We start from the raw sequence: 19,932 nt of genomic DNA, 5'->3' as shown, positions 1-19,932 counted from the left end.
ATTGGAGCCTTTAATATAATACTGATGTTACCAATCTACCATTCATTCTTAACAGGGATTTTTCTTCATTATTTACAGAAATGAAATTTTACCCCCAAAAATAATCAACCGACATGTTTTTGCTAATACTTGTTTTAGGGATAAAACATTTCTATTCAAAAATAGTATCATTAGATGATTAACTGACGAATTTCAATAAAAGTAACTTGAATTACCAACAGCTAACTCTTTTTATAACATTAGAAAATCAACTGTATCCATATCACCTTACAGAAAATAAGAATTCAAAACACAACAAAAAGATCTTAATTGCATTTAGTATAAATGTACATCATTTTGGTCCAGATAAACATAAGACACGATAGTCTTATATCAATGAATCAATTTGCAAAGTGATATTTATCAAACAGTGCCATATGCATGTACGATGTAAGATGTGTTTTTTTTTAATATAATTAATAGAAATTTGAATACTGAAAAACTGGACAAACTTGGAGTACAAATATTACAAGGCTATTCGGATATATATCAAAATAGGTAACGTATACACTATCATACAATCTTTAGTAGTATATAGTTGATGAAAATAGGCACAGGTAATTATAAAAAGTTTCACGAAGGTTGTATCCTAGAAAGAATGATAGTGAAGTTTGTTTGATCTCATTTCTTCAATAGTTTAAATTTGATTATGATGTCAAGTGGTCTTGCTTTCCTGTGAAATACCTCTTGTGACCCATTGGAAAACGGCGACCATGATCGATAACGTCACATAAAAAGAACTCGTCGTTTTTTTAGATCAATTGAAATGAAGCATTAAACAGGTAAATTGGTCTGCATATTTTCTTACAGTCATACGAGTAACATATCCAACTAGCAAATCGCTTACAATACAATATTTATCAACAATTTAAAATTTAAAAGTCTAAATATAAATAATGTATCACACTCGATGTAGTGATGAGAATTAGGTATTGGACGATTACTTTAAAAGGTATGTCATCATATATACTAGCATTTTATAGAATAATGGATTGTCGTTGATCATCTCAACGAGATTGATTTTCTCGCTTGAGCAGGTACCAACAATAATCTGTTGATCGCTATTTTACTTATGACGAGGTTGTCAATTTCATGTCAATTTCATAAGAAACGAAACGTGCATCCTAAGTTTCTAGCGATAATTTTTCATCGAGTAGCATGATATGAAAAATTATCACAAAAAAAGATCAAAGGAAAAATGCACAAAATAGCAATAATTATATATGTCCAAGTGGCAACCATTTTTCTAGCGGTGATATATTAAAGTAGATCAAATTATATTTGGGAAGATTGTGTGTGTCTGATGACCTGTTTTCTTACAAACCAATCTGGAATGTATTTGTCTGCAATCGATTTTAATGACACGGGTATGACGTATCTGATCTTTTCCATAGTTTCTCACCTTCGGAAAAAAACGCTTGATACTCGACACACACTACCTACAGTTGTTGTGTTTTAGAAAGCCTTGCATGCCTTAACTTTTCATTCGTGTTTTATATATTTCATTGTAGGAATATGACCTATGGTGAAATTGGATGTGCACTTACTCATTATTATATATTGGAAGATGTAAGTTAATTTTCACCCTCATGCAAAGCTCTGATTCTTTTCACGGATTTGGCTATACTTTTTGGACCTTTTGGATTATAGCTCTTCATTTTTTATATAAACTTTAGATTTCAAATATTTTGGCCACGAGCATCACTGAAGAGACATGTATTGTCGAAATGTGCATCTGGTGCAGGAAAATTGGTACCGTTAATGTTATTAATAGATATTGTGCTTCTGCTTGGAATGAATATTTGGCCTTAGATATATTGAATTGAAAATTTTGTCTGAAAGATCGCGTACGTTTGGCTTTCTTTAACAGTTGTTGACACTTAAAAAGTGCTGATTTTTGTGCTCCTATTTTGAAAAAAAAGTATTTTATTTAACTGTTAGGGTCGAAATATAACAATATATTATCATAGAAAGCTTAATATTACCAAAATACCCCAATAAAATGTTTATTGGAAGTCATCAATAAAGGTCACGTGTGTTATGTAGAAACATGCCTTTAACATAACACAATTATTTTGTCTCTGTGTAGTTGCATCGATCTATACATTTTGAACCTGAATTCAAAGTTACCTCTCTTACAAGTATTTTTTTGTTTACCATGAGTACGATGCTATGTATTTTGGCGTTCGATTTTGTTGTAGTTCAGAGTTTCTGTTGTCCCTATTACCACTAATAGTTGATGGTTCTCGCTCGGTTTTACTTCATTACCGAGATTAGTTATTGGTTAATTGAAATACATGTATAGCTATTTAAAAGTGGTTTAGTTCTATTTCCTTTATTTATATGCAAATTTGGTGTATATAATTCTTAGCTTAAATTTGATGAATTATTCCGCAAAATTAAGTTTTAATAGTTGTTGAGCATTCAAATTAAATTTTAAAATAAGGGAACATAACAGATCAAATTGAATCTAACTTAACACTAGTTAAAAGCGTGCATTCAAAATATTACTACAGTTCGATAACGATAAATCGATTTCGAAATTGGAAAGTAAAAAAGTGTTATTTAACATAACATTTCTTTTTATTATTCATAGATGGTAGTTAAAAATTACCAAAGAGTTCTTATACTAGAAGATGACGCGCAATTCGTTCCTATGTTTCGCAAACAATTGTCAAGGTCGTTTGCCGATATAGAAGAGTTTGTACCTGATTGGGATCTTTTGTGAGTATTATTGGTCCAAGATAAACGAAAATAATTTAAGACAGACAGCTGGATACCATAAACATATGTATACACATTTATTCAAAATCATAAAATTCAAGAAATGTACATTTTGCAAATCAAACATTTGACATAAAACTTCATGTTTAATATGAAATAATACAACATTATTAATATGAAATAATACAACATTATTAATACGAAATAACATTAACTAATATCATATCAATTGAATAGATAACAAAAAATAGCAAAGGTGGGGAGAAAAAGCTGCACACACAACCCAAATAAACTTATATACATATCTACTTTACAGATAACATTAATGGAGGTATGAGGATGGGAATTTTTCACAAATATTTTGATAAGAATTACAAGTTAACACATCAAATGCTGATGATAAAAGGAAGTGACCACACGACACTTACATGTGAAATCGTGCTGACCTCGCAAGATCATTGACCAATGAGAAAGATGTAATCCAATCATGCACTGGTCATAAGTTAAAATTTCTCAACACATAAAAACATGCTATCGAATTTCAACAATTTGTCGTTCAATTAAGCAAGACAACTCTGATCCTTTGACTCGACTAGAGACTTCATAAATTGAATATTAATAGCTTACTCTTTAGTTCAGTCTTAGTAATCAACGTAACTATAACTTACATAAACGAAGATAATTTGCGTCATTTAATTCGACCTTCTCTATTACTTACAACCAAATTGCTAAAATGTGTTAGGATGGTCGATTTTTTTTTCTGTATACTAAATAATTGATTTGTTGTAGATTTTTGGGACGCAAGCCCATGAATGCAACTGCTGATAAATATGTGGATGGAACGCATTTTGCGATGTGGCCAGATTTTTCCTATTGGGCGTTAGCGTATGCAATCACAAGAAAAGGTGCGAAAAAGATACTGAAGCAGAAACCATTACAGAAACTAGTTCCAACCGACGAGTTGATACCAATTATGTACAACAGACATCCAATGTAAGAAATTTAATAATAACAAGTATTGACAAAAATGATTGAAATGGACATAGTCATTAAATTAACTGTTTACTCAACTTTGCATTTTCTACCATAGTAATAGATAAACTTAGCTTCTTTGGGCAAAACTTGATAAAATTGTTTGGGTCATCAATGGTCTCTTTAACTTCGTTCTATTTTGACTTTTTAAACTCCTTTATGCGAGCGTTACTGATGAGACTAAATCTTCTGTACACGACACGCGCGTCTGCGTAAAAAAAGAATCTATGATGAGTTTATTGTTATACGAATAAGCTCTTATTTTTCTTAAAATAAACAACTAATCAACTAGTATACATTTTATTTAGAAGTCAGCTAAATCCCGCCTTCGGGTGCGGGATTTTCTTGCTGTGTTGAAGACCCATTGGTGGTGTTTCTGCTCTTTGGTTGTGTTGTTGTATCTTTGAAACATTCCCAGTTGTCAATTTGAGCTTCAAAACATATGTACGTCTATATTACTTGTAATTATATTCTTATCAAAAACGATTTACAAAATCGTGAACGAAAAACAAACATATTACACAAACACAAACAACATCCAATGAATTACAGGTACCTGACTTGGAACAGGAATAAACAAAGTATTGCGGGGTTGAAGACACCAACCCTCTTTAAACAGAATATGAACAAACTTTAAAAATCAGTTTAAAAAGTCTTTACTCATAAGATGGATACAAATCGAAATACATCTAACAAAAACATAGAGTGGACGTGAACGAGTACTTAATTATGCATCTCACAAAAGGAAGACCAAATACAGACATGAGAGTACTTGTAGTTACTATCAGCTAGTTAAAAGCCAATAACAACTATATAATTAAAAACATATCGTGCATCGAAGTCTAAAACTTATTGAATTTATTATTAATTTATAGAACAAAATCCTTTTTTTCAGGGAAGAATGGAAGAAACTATTTTACCCAAATGATTTGAAAGCTGTTGCCACCAATCCTTTGTTAATTTATCCGTCATGGTGGTTCGGGGAGACCAAATACATATCGGATACTGAAGACTCTCGCAAAATTGCTTCTACCTTGGAAACTTGATACTTAATTTGTGTATCACATTGCAATTTTTTCGATGTTTTCAATAAAATGTTTCTGCCAATTACAATGTTTTTGTTATTTGCTCAGTGAAGTTCGCAAAATTGTATTGTTACCTGTATCTTCTTACAACCTTTCATAAAAATAAAGGCACGATAACAATGTATTTATTACAATAAAGATAAAATAATAAAAGGACAAGACCAAATAAAGTGACAGATAAAAAGGCAGGACAGAGATTACAACTTACATAAAATAAAGTACAACATTCTTAATCCTTGAATCCTTTAAAATTCAAATGATAGCTCCCTAACTACGTTTTGTATAAACCCTTATTAATTAGTTTAAATTGGTATTGAATGTTCTTAGTATTATTGTAAGTGAGAAAAATTTCCACCCAAATCTAAATGACATAAAGCTTTAAGGTTACTGAGTATAGATCACCGTGTGGCTTGAAGCGTAAGGACACCCCATACCCAAATCAAGCTATAAAATACCCGAAAAAAAGAGAAAAAAAAAAACATCAAATGAGAAGAGAAACAGCCTGATTTATGATTAAAATAAACGAAAAACTATCAGATAGATATCAAACACACACACAGAAAAATAATTACAGACTTAAGGTGTAATACCACCAATTCATTGTACGTCACATCCGGTTGTATAGGTCGAAAAAAATTATTCCCTTGAATTTGACAGTTGTAGGTAATTAATCCTACATTTTATTACAGTTAAACATTTCTGTTTCATAAACATATGTGTTGGGTATTTCAAATCACTATTGTTTTTTATTTAGGGTTTCTATAGAATATTTGTTAACTTGAAGTTACATGGTTCCTAAACCCTGTACACAGGTTAGTTAAGGGGGGAAATTTTATTGGTTAACTTCCAGTGATGGTTCTTTTCTTGTATGCAATGAAATGTTATATGAATTTTTTTTTCTATAGTACTTGACAGGATAAAACTTTACTTATGCCAAGTATTTCTTTATTTGAAACACCTAATATGGGAAGCTGTACACGCATCTTTGAACTTGTAAATACTTTCATGTGTGAAAATGTCTTGCTATTTAAGTGAAATATTACAACAAAAAAACCAAAATTCTGAGTGGATTGAGTCTCCACAACAAATTTTATGAGAAAATATCCTTGAAATAGGACTGTACCATGAATATTCAGTTGACAGAACAAGCCATACTAAGTGTTTTGGGGAGCTTTTTCTCCTTTTTTTAAATATGTATATTCTGCTATGATAGAAAATTTTCCTAGGAAACACTTTAATAAATATATAGCTATAAGTAAATGAAATTATTTTGAATGCTGTAACAACAAATTATTCACTAAAAGAGAAGCTTTTATGTCCTTCTCTGGAACGCGGTGTAAATTTATTTTTTACGTAAGGACTAGTTGAAACCTCCTTGGAGACAGTAAACTTTTATATGGATTGTTCATTCTGCGTGAATACTTTAATTACTTATTTTGTATAACATTTCTATGATAAATGAGTGAAAGTACCCCATTATTTTTATTTATTGGCCTGAAAAGTTGAAATTTTGAGGAGATGAGAGGTGTAAATTGACCAAAAGACCCTTATAAAGAGGACTAAGAAGTCCACAAGTGGTATTTATCTTCCTAAAATCATCTTGTGAATCCTATTTAATTGTTTGTAAGCAGATGAGGTAAATATTTGATCATTTATTTGTCCACACTATAGTCTATCTTGAATCGGCTTAGTTTGGATTTGTCGAAGAAGTGTTTTGGTCGAACAGCTGTAGATGTTGTCTTTCATTATACTAGATTTTTCTTTAACTATGGAACTGATTATGACCAAACTTGACAGGAATGCTTGAAGTAACCAGTATTACAAAGGGAAAAGTCACATTCAGTTTATAAAACAATAATGTCTTCTTTTAAATAAAAAAGAGCCTGTATCCGAGAGTAGTCGTACTCAATACTAATAACAACTTGTATACAATTCATTTATCGAAGATTAAAATATTTGTCAGGGCAATTCCAATGGTTTAAAGTGAAGACGGAATATAAAATCATTATTTTGTGCAATTCCAACTGATAAGTATCGACAGATTGTATTCTAGACGGTATATATTCATATAATGATCGTCCGATCATATGTTTTCGTACGTCATAGGATCTGCTTACCCTTCCGGAGCACCTGAGATCACCCCTAGTTTTTTGGTGGGGTTCGTGTTGTTTATTCTTTAGTTTTCTATGTTGTGTCATGTGTGCTGTTATTTTTTCGTCTTTTTCATGTTTAGCCATGGCGTTGTCAGTTTGTTTTAGATTTATGAGTTTGACTGTCCCTTTGGTATCTATCGTCCCTCTTTCATAAAAATGTGAAAAATGAATGATTTTGCAATATAAATTTTGCAGTTACATTCGCATCTACATATACGACTTAGCTGCAAAGCTATATCGTCACTCTAAAAAGGTTCTTTGACCCGTCGCTAAATTATAAATTTTAGATTGACGTCTACCAATATAACAAAAAAAAATGTATACCACATTTAATAGACAATAGTTCCAAATTGTGCTAAAAATTTATGTACATGTTATGGTAACATATAACATCTATAGTTTGTTCTTGTTGGTTAGTCACTACAGAGAAGCTTGGTGAGTTTGGTCTTGAATTCCTCAACTCTCAATCTCTAGTAGTTCGTCGGTTAGTTTATTCTAGTCTCTGAACTTGTAGATATCATTTGGCCTGATTTGTACGTATTTGTTTAGTTTTCGATTGATGGAGACTTGAAGTACTTCTTGATTTTAAAATGTGTGCAAAGCTTTATAAAAGAGCTTTATACATGCTATTTGTCTTCTGCTTTCTTGTTGTGTCAGGTTTAATTCTTTTTAAAGTGTTGTAAATGTTCCAGGCTCTCTTGAGTTATTGCTTTTGATAAAGCGTGAAGCACAGCCCTGGACCATCTCAATCTGGGGTTATGGATGATTTTTTAAGTAAGGGTTCCATGCACTGCAAGCGTTTTCAAGGTGAGGTCGAACATGGACAAGATAAAAGGGTTTTTTGCTTGTTTCTTGACTTACTCTGGACAGGATCCAACATTTATTCGTATGAAGCTCAGTGTGCTCTGTTTCCTTTAGTGACAACTTTGTTACCTCGTTTGTCCCATGACATTGTGTTGGTATGTTCAGCTTCCTAGTTACAGCAATGGTCATATTTAAGTGATTAAGATCATAGATAAATGTCTTGTAAACATATGAGGTAACTAGATACTTGTCTAAAACTTTTCACTTGTCGAAATCAAGGGTCTAAAATTAACATTCTCAAAAAATGCAATGGGGGTAAATATAAAAAACACAAAAGATGTGGTATGATTGTCAATGAGACAAATCTGTACAAGAGACCAAAACGACACAGAACAACTATAGGTCACCGGACGGCCTTCGACAATGAGCAAAGCCGATACCGCATAGTTTTGTGACTTCTCAACCATCATCCTATTTTATTCATGTGACAATTTTACAACAGTTATCATAGCGTTTGATTTATATGTGTTTGAGCGCTTTCAGTGTGTTTTAACTTTTTGATTAAAATATAGAATTTTTTAAGTTAAATTATCAACTGCATTCGCGGTACCTGAAAATATGACAAAAATACCAGAATATCAATAATAAATAAGAACGCATAAAATTATGGAGATATTAATACATTATCAATTATATCCCACCAATTAAAGCGGTACAGCTTATTGCCACTGGGGGTCCTTAACATATAGATCTGATCAGGAATTCATATTTAAAAATTTGAAAATTGTGAATTTTGTGCATTCGTAAAAATTCTCTAAGATAATCTAAGATAAATCTTCTGATTTGTGTATAGAGTTTCTAAAACATCTCAATTTCACAGTTCGTATGGTTATCAATCTTAGAATTTTTAAACCGAGTGACTGTTCACATTACAGGTGCAAAAGATTGTCAGCCGTTAACTTTATTGTCTTTTATATGCCAGCAATCGTAACTGATGTGGATTGGAAAAGAATACTTTGCTACCATACCATAATGGGTTAAAGAAAAATCCTGAAATACGTTATTATGTTTTATTTTCTAATAAGCACTATTTACATAGCATGTTTGATAACACTACAGACAAAAACAGACAGACTTAGTGAGAAAGTTTTCACGAATGATTTCCAAGAAAACACATAAAGTGCACTATAATGGACTTACGTCACTATACACGAGTGATTTATATAAGATACCCTTTAAACATAATAATTTTTAAAAAGTTTGTCCAATACTATTGCCCAAACCAGCTGGCAATACCATTCACAAGGCGAGGAACTCCTGTGGCCTCTATCGCTGCTGCTGCCATTCCTTGCCCAGCGGTTAATATACCGTGACCAATGTTTGATAACATACTACCTTCCTCTTCCACTTGATTTCGCACAGATTTACGGAGATCAACTGCCAGAAGTGTTTCATTTTCTAACTTCAAAGTTTCCATTCCCTTTTGCAGTTCTTCCTCAGCCTCCTGGAACATTTCGTCAGTATAAAACGACCTACCATTGTTTTCGATCATTTTTTCAACAACATCTATCAATACTTTTAATTGTTTCTTCTTTTTATCTTTTGATCCGAGTTTATTATTGAAAACCACGCACCTGTTTCCACATTTTTTTACGAGGTGTTTGAGGGGATCCGGTGCATTTGCTATTCTTTTTTCAATAGAATCTTCCTTTTGAATGTTATCTCCGTAGCTGAAAATAATAATCATATAATCCATTAGTTTTTCTCCAAACAGTTTGACGAAATGCATTGCAGTTGCGTCTTCTTCTTCAGTAAAGCGACCTGCAAGAGACACAACAAATATGATAACATGTGGACCTGGGGAGCTAACTCCGACGCACTTGACAATTTCCTTAGATATCTCTTCGTTTGACATCTTAGTGTCATATAATCCTGGAGTATCGACAACAACAAGATTGTATTTTTTGCTCCCTGTATCGTAAATGTTTTCGCCGCGTCTGCAGTTTTTTGTACACGACGAACTACTTGATAATGAAACAAAAGCTTCTTTCTGGAGAATGCTATTACCAGTTGCACTTTTACCACTTCCGGTCTTCCCAATCATCACTATTCGTACTTCATTTTCTATTCCTACAAGAAATTTAAATGAATTTATTAATCTTCTGTTACATTTAACTTCTTAAAATCAAGCAATAATATATCACATAAGATTTAAATTGTAATTTTTTTTAAATAGGCACTAATAACGCGACATTGTATAACGTTAACATATATTTTTGTAACTAGTTGACTAATTGTCTTAGAACTTTACTAAAATGCAAGACTTGATACATTATGAAAACAAATGTGTTATTCAAAATGAATGAATTGTCTCTTTTTCTTTCTCCGAATATACTATTCTGAATGAATGTTACCATTCTATTGATAAAACAACTTTTAAATGTTTATACACACATTTTTGAGTTTGAATACTTCTGTCGATCAAATTAAATAAGTGTTAGTTAATTGTTTCAATTGATCAAGATTTAATGCCACGGCAATTCAATGTAAATGTGTTTATGAAATATTATATATTGTCTATTGTATATTTCAAAAAAATTACACAGGGTTTACGTTAACTTTCTGGTTTGAATGCCGTGCCTCAATTGACCAAATTTGAGAAAAATAGTTATGCACCGTTCGATAACGATTCCCGTCAAAAACTAGAATCCCCCTAATAAAACTCAAGTGTTCAATGAATGTTCTAACCGAATATATAGTTATCAATTCTTAATAGTAAAGGTTCGCGAAGTCGGTATCGGGCAGCGTACGCTTGTTCTAGTCAATCGAACGAGATCGTTCAAGGATTGTTTTCCGAAAATTCAAAATTGGAAAATACTGGATAATTAATGTCAAGTTGGATTTTGACGATTTTTAGGATTCGTGTCTCGTGTTGTAAAAGAATTGATAAATAATGTAACTATGAAAGTGATCATTGCTTGTTTTCGTAAACTGCAAATAAATGCATGTTACCAAACGTATATATTTTGAAATTATTTCAATCTGACAGTTTAACGGTATTCAGAACAGAGATCAAATGAAAAGAATTTTCACTTTACGTGGTAAATCCCTTCGTCTTTTTAAGTCAATAGAAATTTTGAGGGAATTAAGATCATGCCGTATTGGCAGGATTATTGGACATAATAACGTCATTGAATGGTAGATGTATTACATAATAACTCATACTCTTTAACATCATTGCCGGTAACAAAATAGCTAGTAAAGTTAGTTCATTACGAGTTGGTTGACCATTATGGAATAACCGTTTTACAGATGGTATCGGATATGTTCCTTATGTCGTATCTACAATACCCCCCCTTTTCACGAATGTGACCTACCGAGTAAGACTATTTATCAAATTTGCAATAACATAAGCAACCCGGCGGATGCCACATGTGGAGCAGGATCTGCTTACCCTTCCGGAGCACCTGGGAACGCCCCTAAATTTTGGTGGGGTTCGTATTGCTTAGTCTTTAGTTTTCTATGTTGTGTCTTCTGTACTGTTTTTTGTTTGTTTGTCTTTTTAATTTTAGCCATGGCGTTTTCGGTTTATTTTATATCTATAAGTTGGATCTCTGGTATCTTTCGTCCCTCTTTATTATTTATATTGTTTGTAAGGTTTGTATATTAGATAATTGCCATTAGTTTTTACATATATAGACTATTTTCTGTTCATTATTATTCCTTATTCATACTATTATATACATGTATAATAAAAAAAAGTGAATCTGTTGTACATATAAAGAATTAATTATTCTAATTAAACTACTGTTTTTGAAAAGTCACAGTTCATTTGTTTACTTTTTTTTTTAAACATGTTAAACATGAAAGAGAAACCTCTTGAAATAATTGATTTCTAAAGAAAAAAAACATGGTTCGAAATTGTTCGTTTAATAACATTATTAGATAAAAAGCTTACACATTTTAATATTTCTATGCATACAGAAGCCTGTCTTTTAAGACAGATTGCTTTGAAAACAATAATTTTATCATAATTACATTTTTGCAGTAGTGTTTAAAAGTATTATTTTGTTTTGATATTCAACACAAGTGCAAACATTGGTTTGGAACATATATATTTTTGTTTATCAAAAAAAAAATTTGAAACAGAAATGCAGTTTTGTATCTATCTTTCTGTCCTACTTTTGTTGCGAATAAAACATTGAAAATGTATCTATACTTGACCTCAATTTATCTTTTACAAAGTGATTTTATAAATATTTGAATAAAAGAGATAACAGAAATTGCAAATTTCCCATACTGCACATCAAACAACAACATTTCATCTTTATATCTAAATTTATATTATGACATTATGCTATTTTTCGTATAAACTTTTATTTCTTCTCTTTTGTAATAAATCACAATATGAATATTTTCTAATTAAAGTTTTGATAACTTGAAAGTAATATATAGATAAAACATCTACACATGATGAAACACCAGTAAAAGAGGGACGAAAGATACCAGAGGGATAGTCAAACTCATAGATTGAAAATAAACTGACAGCCCAATGGATAAAAAAAGACACACATACAAGTAATAGTACAGAAAACAAAACATAGAAAACTCGTCGTATTGCGTCGTGTTGCGAATAGTATTTCAAATCCGGTTAAAAGTCTAATTCGGTAGATCACAATATTTAGTGAAAAGGGAAGATAATTGTAGTTACAACATAATGACTTGATCCGATATCATCTGCGTAATGGTTATTCCATAACGGTCAACCAACTCGTGATGGCGTCCTTAACATACCCTCTAACCAATCATATGGTGTTTACATATCCCAGTTGATACGTGTTTAGGTAGCAATACACAGTTAGAAGTTTAGTTTCACATTTTGGCCATAGTGAATGTTTTAAATATGAAAGTTTTTGTACAATAACATTGATTTTTAGATAATTGAAGGATAATATAGCCTTCTTAGTGGGTTTATATGAACATTTAGATTGTTTTTAGCATGTTTTATAGGCCATTTATCTGTTTGACAGTCCGTATTTTCCTATCCGTACTGCCCATAGGTCCATAAAAAATTATAGTGTAAATAAAGAAAGATTTTGCGCTCGATCTTTTCAATTCAAATTCATCGAAAAACGAGCATAAATGCATATGATTTTTTTCACCACTTAATAGATATGAACCTATGGTTTCAGGAAAGGTATCACTGTAATTGATTGAAATTTTCCTTTGGACTAAATTTTGGAGACTTTTGTGACATGTTCACTCCCCTTTTTTGCTATATATTTCGTATCATAGAAATGCAGATTGTTGCCATGGTTAAACCCAAAAGGGATAATATTTCCCCATTATGACCATAAGAAATCAAACTTATGGAAGATTCTCTTTCTATAAATACATACATGCATAACACAAATATTAAGCCTTCTTTGTTAGACAGGAGGGGAAAGAGGGTGTTTGAAAATTATGAGTGTAACTTTTAAGTTTTTGTCCTAACTGTGTATTGCTAACTTACACTAAACAGAATTCATTTACAGGAGTGTGCTTCCTACGCAGAAACTGCTCCAACAAAGTTATGAGGAGGAACGATTAACAATGACCTTCCGTAAAATTTATGGACACCATCACGAATTGGTTGATTTATACGAGGTTTATACTAACGCATGACATTTTTAACACGTCTTAAATTCTGGTTTACCATTTATGTCATCTGGTCTTTTAAGTAACGAACATCATCTATTCCCGAATATGACTGTTTTGCTGAGTGTATATTCGCATTACTATAAAAAGTGTCACGGTATTTGTTTATCCAGCATTCATGTATTTAGTGATGATTTTGTATTTGTAATTCTGACCGTATATTGTTATATGCATTTTATTTGTAGTTGTTATTATGATTCTTTCTATTCTTATGTAAAAACAAAGATAATCAAACATAAGAATAGAAAGAATCATAAATGATTACGAAGACTAGAAAGTTAGAATTGTATAATCTTAAAGTATCATACCTGCAGAGGAACTTGAAGATGTATTGCCCATTTCAATTCAATTATCTTCAAATTCCGTTCAGAACTTTTTCTGAAATATTAGAAATGTACCAAGTAAAATTTCACTTACACATATTAGTCAAATAATTGAAAGGCTATTCTTATATTTGCTTTAACTTCTTTCGGCGACGTCATAACGCTGAAGCTATTTTTTGGGTTTGATTTTGAGAGAGAATTCATTTAAATATTTTAAATAAAGTAGGAAATTTTCTCTCAAAGATTAACTATAAAAATGACTCCGCAGTAAGGCGTCAAAGCAAAACAATAAATAGTTTTCATGACGTAATAATGTTGGTGTAGCATACATATCAGGACAAGTTTAAACCAAAAATATGTAAAGGCATAAAATGTATTTATTGCTCTTTAGTTGTTTCTTAAAACATGATTTGTATAAGGAAAGTGATTGTAATACAGTATTCTATTTGGAATACTTACTATCCCATTCCAACAATACCATTGAAATCTGAAGTATACATGAAGGCAAGCATGTATAATTAACACTCTTGAAGAATAAATCACTGCACATTTAGCATCAAATAAAGGAAAATTAACAAATTGAAGAAAACAAATCGTTTAAAGTGATACATAAGAAAATATTCTGAAATATATTCCTTGAAAATAAAGAAAAAATCTTGATGACAAAGGTAGCAACTTTCTAAATAAGGAACATGCATTTGAAAATACTTTATCTGCTTCTTTAATTAATAAAATGTTTGGAAACACTTATCGTTTGTTTGTATGTGTGAAGGAAGGTGAGTTAATATAAACGTTCTCCATTTTTATGCATTAATTGATGTCACATGTCTTTATTTGCACTTTTAGTAGTAGTTTGTTATCTCTGCTCACCGAGGACTTCTTTTAATTGAAGGTTTTTGAACTTCGTATTTGTTAAAATATTAAAGTATCAACACAATGATTTATTAAAACATCGTGAACGGAGACCATGACTTCTGGATTGATGGAATGAATGTATCATTACGGGTATTCTTAACAGCACAAAATACAACACAAACTTAAAAATAACGTTATTTGGCGATTGTAAAACAATTTTGTATTCTTGTCTTTCATTTTTGATAATGTGCTTTGTCTATACCTTTTTATGTTTATTTGAAACATATATGACATGGCTCTGTACGTTAAAAAACATCTCGTCATTGTGTTATTGTACTTTGGTAAATTTGTGTTTTCTTGCGTCTTTTTATGCTTATATACTTGGTCTGTGTGCCATTTTGTGCTTCCCAATTACATATTTGTTTGGTTTTATGGTGATTTAGATTTAAAAAAAAAGTGTAGACAGATGTACCTCATTTTCTGACAGTTTTAGTCTGTTTTCTTTTGTTTACACACCTTTGTCAATTAAATAAAATTTGATGTGATTGTCATAGTTTAGCTAGCTTTAAAACCAGGTTTAATACACCATTTTTTTTACATAAGAAATGCCAGTACCTAGTCAGGAATATGACAAATAAACATCATATATACAATTTTTATCCATTCGTTGATGTATTTGAGCTTTTGTTTTTGCCATTTGATTAGGTACTTTCCTTTTTAATTTTCCTCGAAGTTTTAAGTATTTTGTGATTTATTTAAAAAAAAAAATATTAGCCAATCAATGTCCGATTATCTTTCAGTTGAATCATTGATAATGTCATGAACAAATATAAATATGTACGGATACCTTATTTCATCCCGGATACCAGATACATGTAGGTGCGAAACTTTAAAACTTTACATTTCACTAAATGATTCACATGAGGCATTCCAATATAAACAAACAATATACACAAACATAATGCATGATAATAAGAAAAATAGTACATGTAAATTTTGTCTCTCCAGGAGGTAAATATCATTTAAATATAGATGTTATATTTTTTACCAGAATTTGGATAAACAAACAAAAACAAATAGTTACTATTTATTTATTAAAAAAACTCATATTACTTTATCTCAACATACAACTCTGTCGGAAAATCGTTTATCCGTCAAAAAATGCATTTAGATATATTAAAAAACTACGCATGGCCAGGGAAAGCAGTATCTCTGATATTTGTTTAATACAGATAAAGTCCCTAGCAGCAACAGTGTTTTACTTGCAAATATTCTGCATACCCCTTTCCAATTATATATTCCTCCAATACACAGTAGAGTGATGACATTACACAGAAAAGCATTTTTGTTATGCATGTACCAGAACAGAAGTGATAAAGGCCAGTTGAAAATGTCACATTTTTTCTATCTAAAGCTGTCAAACAGAAATCAAGACCCCCTGAAATTGTACATGAATATTTGAGTTTATTCGACTTGTTCATGTTGTTTAAATATTTCTTGTAGTTTATACAATATATCCTATATATATTACCAAATTTGAAATACAATTTTATATATGATAATTCAACACGTGTCAATATTGTTTATCAATACAATCATACACGCAAACTTTAACACGGCTTGCTACATTCTTAAGCAGTATAGAACTTGATATATCCTGTGAACATAGAATATTTATGACTTGAATATCTGTATTAAACTACGTAATGTACATAAGCTGTTTGTCTATAAACTGTGTAACCAATATCTTTCTATTGATTTTTCTTAAAAGCATATCAGAAGAAATTGATATTCCATTCAAACGTTTATGCATAACAACAAGACAGTAGCAAGGTCATTTAATAAAAATATAAATCAATATAAACCGGTCCCGGTTACATGTTAACTTAGCGTTGTCAGATCATATCAGTACATTAACTTAAAAAATGTCTAGTTCAATCGCAGATTTGTCAGAATTGAGATTTACTTTATGAAAGATTGGTTTTGAAGCTAACTTGAGTATTCGCCATGTTGACGTTTCAGCTGTCATTGAGTACCACATTATAGGCTTTGTATCATCTTTGATGAGGTTTTTTGTCATATTCACTACAGTTGTCATTCATTCGTTTCTAAATGGACTGATCTGAGCTGTTGGCTTACTGGCTTTCATATTTACCAAGGACATAAACATTGTCTTACAAGTTACATAACTAAATATTGTGTAAGTCGTTGCAAAAAAAGTTTTGGTATGCAGTATTTTCTTTGTAAGTCTAACATCGTTTATTCCTATGATAATGCTTCCGCTGCAACTGTTAGGTTTGACGACAAAACTGCTCTGATAAGCAAGCTATTAGGACTGTTTGGCCTACGTAATAGTAGTTTTTCTTCAATTCTGTCATTGGTAGCGATAATGTGCATCTTTTTATTAGAGTAATAAGTTCAATAAGGCACTTGTTTTGCCCCGAAAATTAAAGTAATTGTTTAAAGATAAAAAAAAATCAGTTATTCAGTTATAAATAACAAAAGGATCTTTCAAGCATTATTCTTCAAGATCATTTTTGTCGACGTGTGACCTTTGTGATTCAAGTCCTATCACACAATGGAATTGACCTGTATTCATTGAATTTTCTTAGAAAAAATGTGTACTTATTTGGATGTCAAATGAAAACTTTCAACAACGTGACTCATTTTCTATCCGGTCATCGCATCAGTTATGAGTGTTTCAGAGTGTGCTTTGTTGAAAATGCATATAAACCATGGAGAGCGTCACATGCTCTTAAGAGCATTTAAATTTCGTTTCTATGCGTATGGATGTTAACTTGTGTTTTTTTTCATGTTATCGAAACATATTGCTATCTCTCGATTTCCCTTTGTAAAAAGCGCTTTTTCTTTTTTTTTTTTTTTTTTTTTTTATCAAAACAAAGCATTGTACTGATGAAGGTGTTCATATCTTTGTTTCTGTATATAGTGTATAATTATGGCATTCAATGTATTTACAAGTGCTACATGTGGAGTAGGATCTGCTTACACGGAGAACCTGAAATAACCCGCAGTTTTTAATTGGGTTCGTGTTGTTGTTGTTCCCCTATTTGTGACATTTTGTTTACGCATCATTGTCAATGTAATGAAAGTTGAAGCGACTGTCGTACTAGTGAGAGGTTTACGCTATAAAACCAGGTTTAATCCACCATTGTTCATTTCAAAATGACTGTACCAAGTCAGGAATATAACAGTTGTGGTCCATTCGTTTGATGAGTTTATCTAGCATATTAATCTATTGCAATAAAAAATCATGATATCTAATAAAATTTGTAGATTTAGCTAACAAAGTCCTTATATTTGTATAAAGTAACATTCGTTTATAGTGGAACATTGTTTTAACGTTGAATAAGCTACAATTAAAAATTGCTTGCTAGTCCCTCTCTGTGATTACCATTAGATAACTTTGGTTCATTACCAAATCAATTTATCATTAAGGGAAGATAAAAAAATTCGATTTTCATTCATAGTCTTTTTCAACAATAATGAACGGTTCTTTATATTGGTATGTAATCATTTTAAACGTTTCAAATTTATGAAATTATATTCGTACATCAATGTTTTTGATACATCAATAACAAACACTGAAATATATTGAATTGATACATTTCTTCGTTTATTTTGATCAAAACCGGCTTCAAACAAATCACAAGTACGTGTTAAGATCCGACTAAATACCTATTTCCCGATATGGTCAGGTAAATTTGCTAGTTTATCATTTGATTAGGGACTTTCCGTTTTAAATTTTCAGTATTTTTTTATTTTACTTTTCTTTTTTGTTAACCTTTAAGATATACACAAAAGTGAAGTATATATATTAACTATTTTGAAAGTACATTGCCAAGAAACTAATACAATTCGTATCAGAATTGATCTTGAAAAATCAATTATTTTACCTTCAGCTATCCAATATTGTTAAGAAAGAGGAGAATTACTCTTAAAATATTGGACAGAAAAAGGTAACATAATAGTTTCTTACAGGTGAACGATAGCCCGATCACTGAAATAAAGAACGGGTATAACAATAGAAAGTCGACACAACAATGTTTTAAATGTTTGATAAAATTAAGGTAACAATAGTATACTGCTGGTAAACTGAGGATAACACATCAACTATAAGAGGAAAACAACACTGTGCACTAATAGAATCATGTCCAGAATCTGAAGTACGCATGCAGACCTGTATTTTGTTCTTTATAACAAACATTCCTTTGGAAAAATTATTGTGAACAATTTCTAAATAGATATGAAATCTGTTTGTGGTAAATTGCTATATTTTGATATTTTTATCATTCTTTTTGGAACTAAAAGCAGATTAAAATTTGAAATTGCATTAATTTTGTTATCATTAATTAGTGATATAATGGTGTTATTTATTACAATAACAGCAAATAAAATAGTTATTCAGCACACGATTACCAGAAAAGAAGAACTAAGTTAAGGGCAATTAAAAACATTTCCCAGTATGGAAGTAAAAACAGTTAACTAAAACATTGCAAAACAGTATGCTTAAGATAAAAACTTATAAAAGCAATATATTTCCGTCAAATTTCTTACCTTTATACCTTCAAACTATCGATATTAAGTTTGTTGAATCAAAATTTAAATGCAATGTATATATGTTCTGCGCATATTCCAGTGATTCTTTCAATCTTCATGGTCACATTAAATTGAGTGGATTTTTTTGTCATGGTCTTTTTAATGCTAAATTGTAAAACTTGTACATTTTATCTGATCCTATTGTCATGATTGTGGGTTTGAACAATAAATGTGAAATATTGTTAAACTGCAATGATCAATTTTCTTTTCAATAGAAAATATTGATAAAGTAAAATTGATTAATGCGGACTAAACGCTAAGTGTAAAATTAAAAAATCTGAATTCATTGTAATTCTAACTGCATATTGATTGATAAATCCCTTAGAAAATCAGGTAATTTTTGAAAACCTGAAGAAATCTATATAGTTTTATATTACTATACATTTGAATTTAGAAAACTGATCGTTATGACAACCCAGGATATTCAACGTTTCACTGTCATATGAGTTTTTTTTGTTTTTTTTTGGGGGGGGGGGGTGGTGGTGTTGGGGGGGGGAGTTAACTAGCTATAAAATCAGGTTTAATCCACTATTTTGTGTCTGAACCAAGTAACGAATATGACAGTAGTTATCCATTCGTTTGATATTTTTGAGCTTATAAATT

General features: G+C 30.9%; 2 protein-coding genes across 2 annotated transcripts in view; one reads left to right on the top strand and one right to left on the bottom strand.

Annotated features, from left to right (window-relative positions):
- The window catches only part of LOC139528489 (glycosyltransferase 25 family member-like), a 28,001-nt gene extending 23,093 nt beyond the window's left edge, over window positions 1-4,908 (top strand). Inside the window, exons 4-8 of the mRNA XM_071324494.1 lie at window positions 463-537; window positions 1,551-1,608; window positions 2,636-2,763; window positions 3,553-3,756; window positions 4,691-4,908. Of these exons, the coding sequence (XP_071180595.1) occupies window positions 463-537; window positions 1,551-1,608; window positions 2,636-2,763; window positions 3,553-3,756; window positions 4,691-4,841 (616 nt within the window). The 3' untranslated portion in view covers window positions 4,842-4,908. The remainder of the gene's footprint in view (window positions 1-462; window positions 538-1,550; window positions 1,609-2,635; window positions 2,764-3,552; window positions 3,757-4,690) is intronic.
- A 3,987-nt stretch (window positions 4,909-8,895) lies between these two features.
- Window positions 8,896-19,340, bottom strand: LOC139526828 (GTPase IMAP family member 7-like). The gene is made up of 3 exons (XM_071321979.1): window positions 19,288-19,340; window positions 13,843-13,912; window positions 8,896-9,967 (listed from the first exon to the last, which is right to left on the bottom strand). Exons 2-3 carry the CDS (start codon window positions 13,871-13,873, stop codon window positions 9,108-9,110), a joined length of 891 nt encoding a protein of 296 aa, XP_071178080.1. The 5' UTR covers window positions 13,874-13,912; window positions 19,288-19,340; the 3' UTR covers window positions 8,896-9,107.
- Between the last annotated feature and the right edge of the window lie 592 nt (window positions 19,341-19,932).

Source organism: Mytilus edulis, chromosome 6 (genome assembly GCF_963676685.1).
Source record: "Mytilus edulis chromosome 6, xbMytEdul2.2, whole genome shotgun sequence".
NCBI classification, from domain to species: Eukaryota; Metazoa; Mollusca; class Bivalvia; order Mytilida; family Mytilidae; genus Mytilus; species Mytilus edulis.
Note: the sequence above shows the minus strand (reverse complement) of the source record. Positions and strands in the feature narration are given on the sequence as shown.

What these genes read in the sequence shown, in the direction of transcription:
- LOC139526828 (XM_071321979.1), bottom strand. Translation starts at nt 13,873, where the DNA reads ATGGGCAATACATCTTCAAGTTCCTCTGCAG. An exon ending in ATCTTCAAGTTCCTCTGCAG is followed by an intron (nt 9,968 to 13,842) that starts GTATGATACTTT and finishes AATTTCTTGTAG; the next exon opens with GAATAGAAAATGAAGTACGA.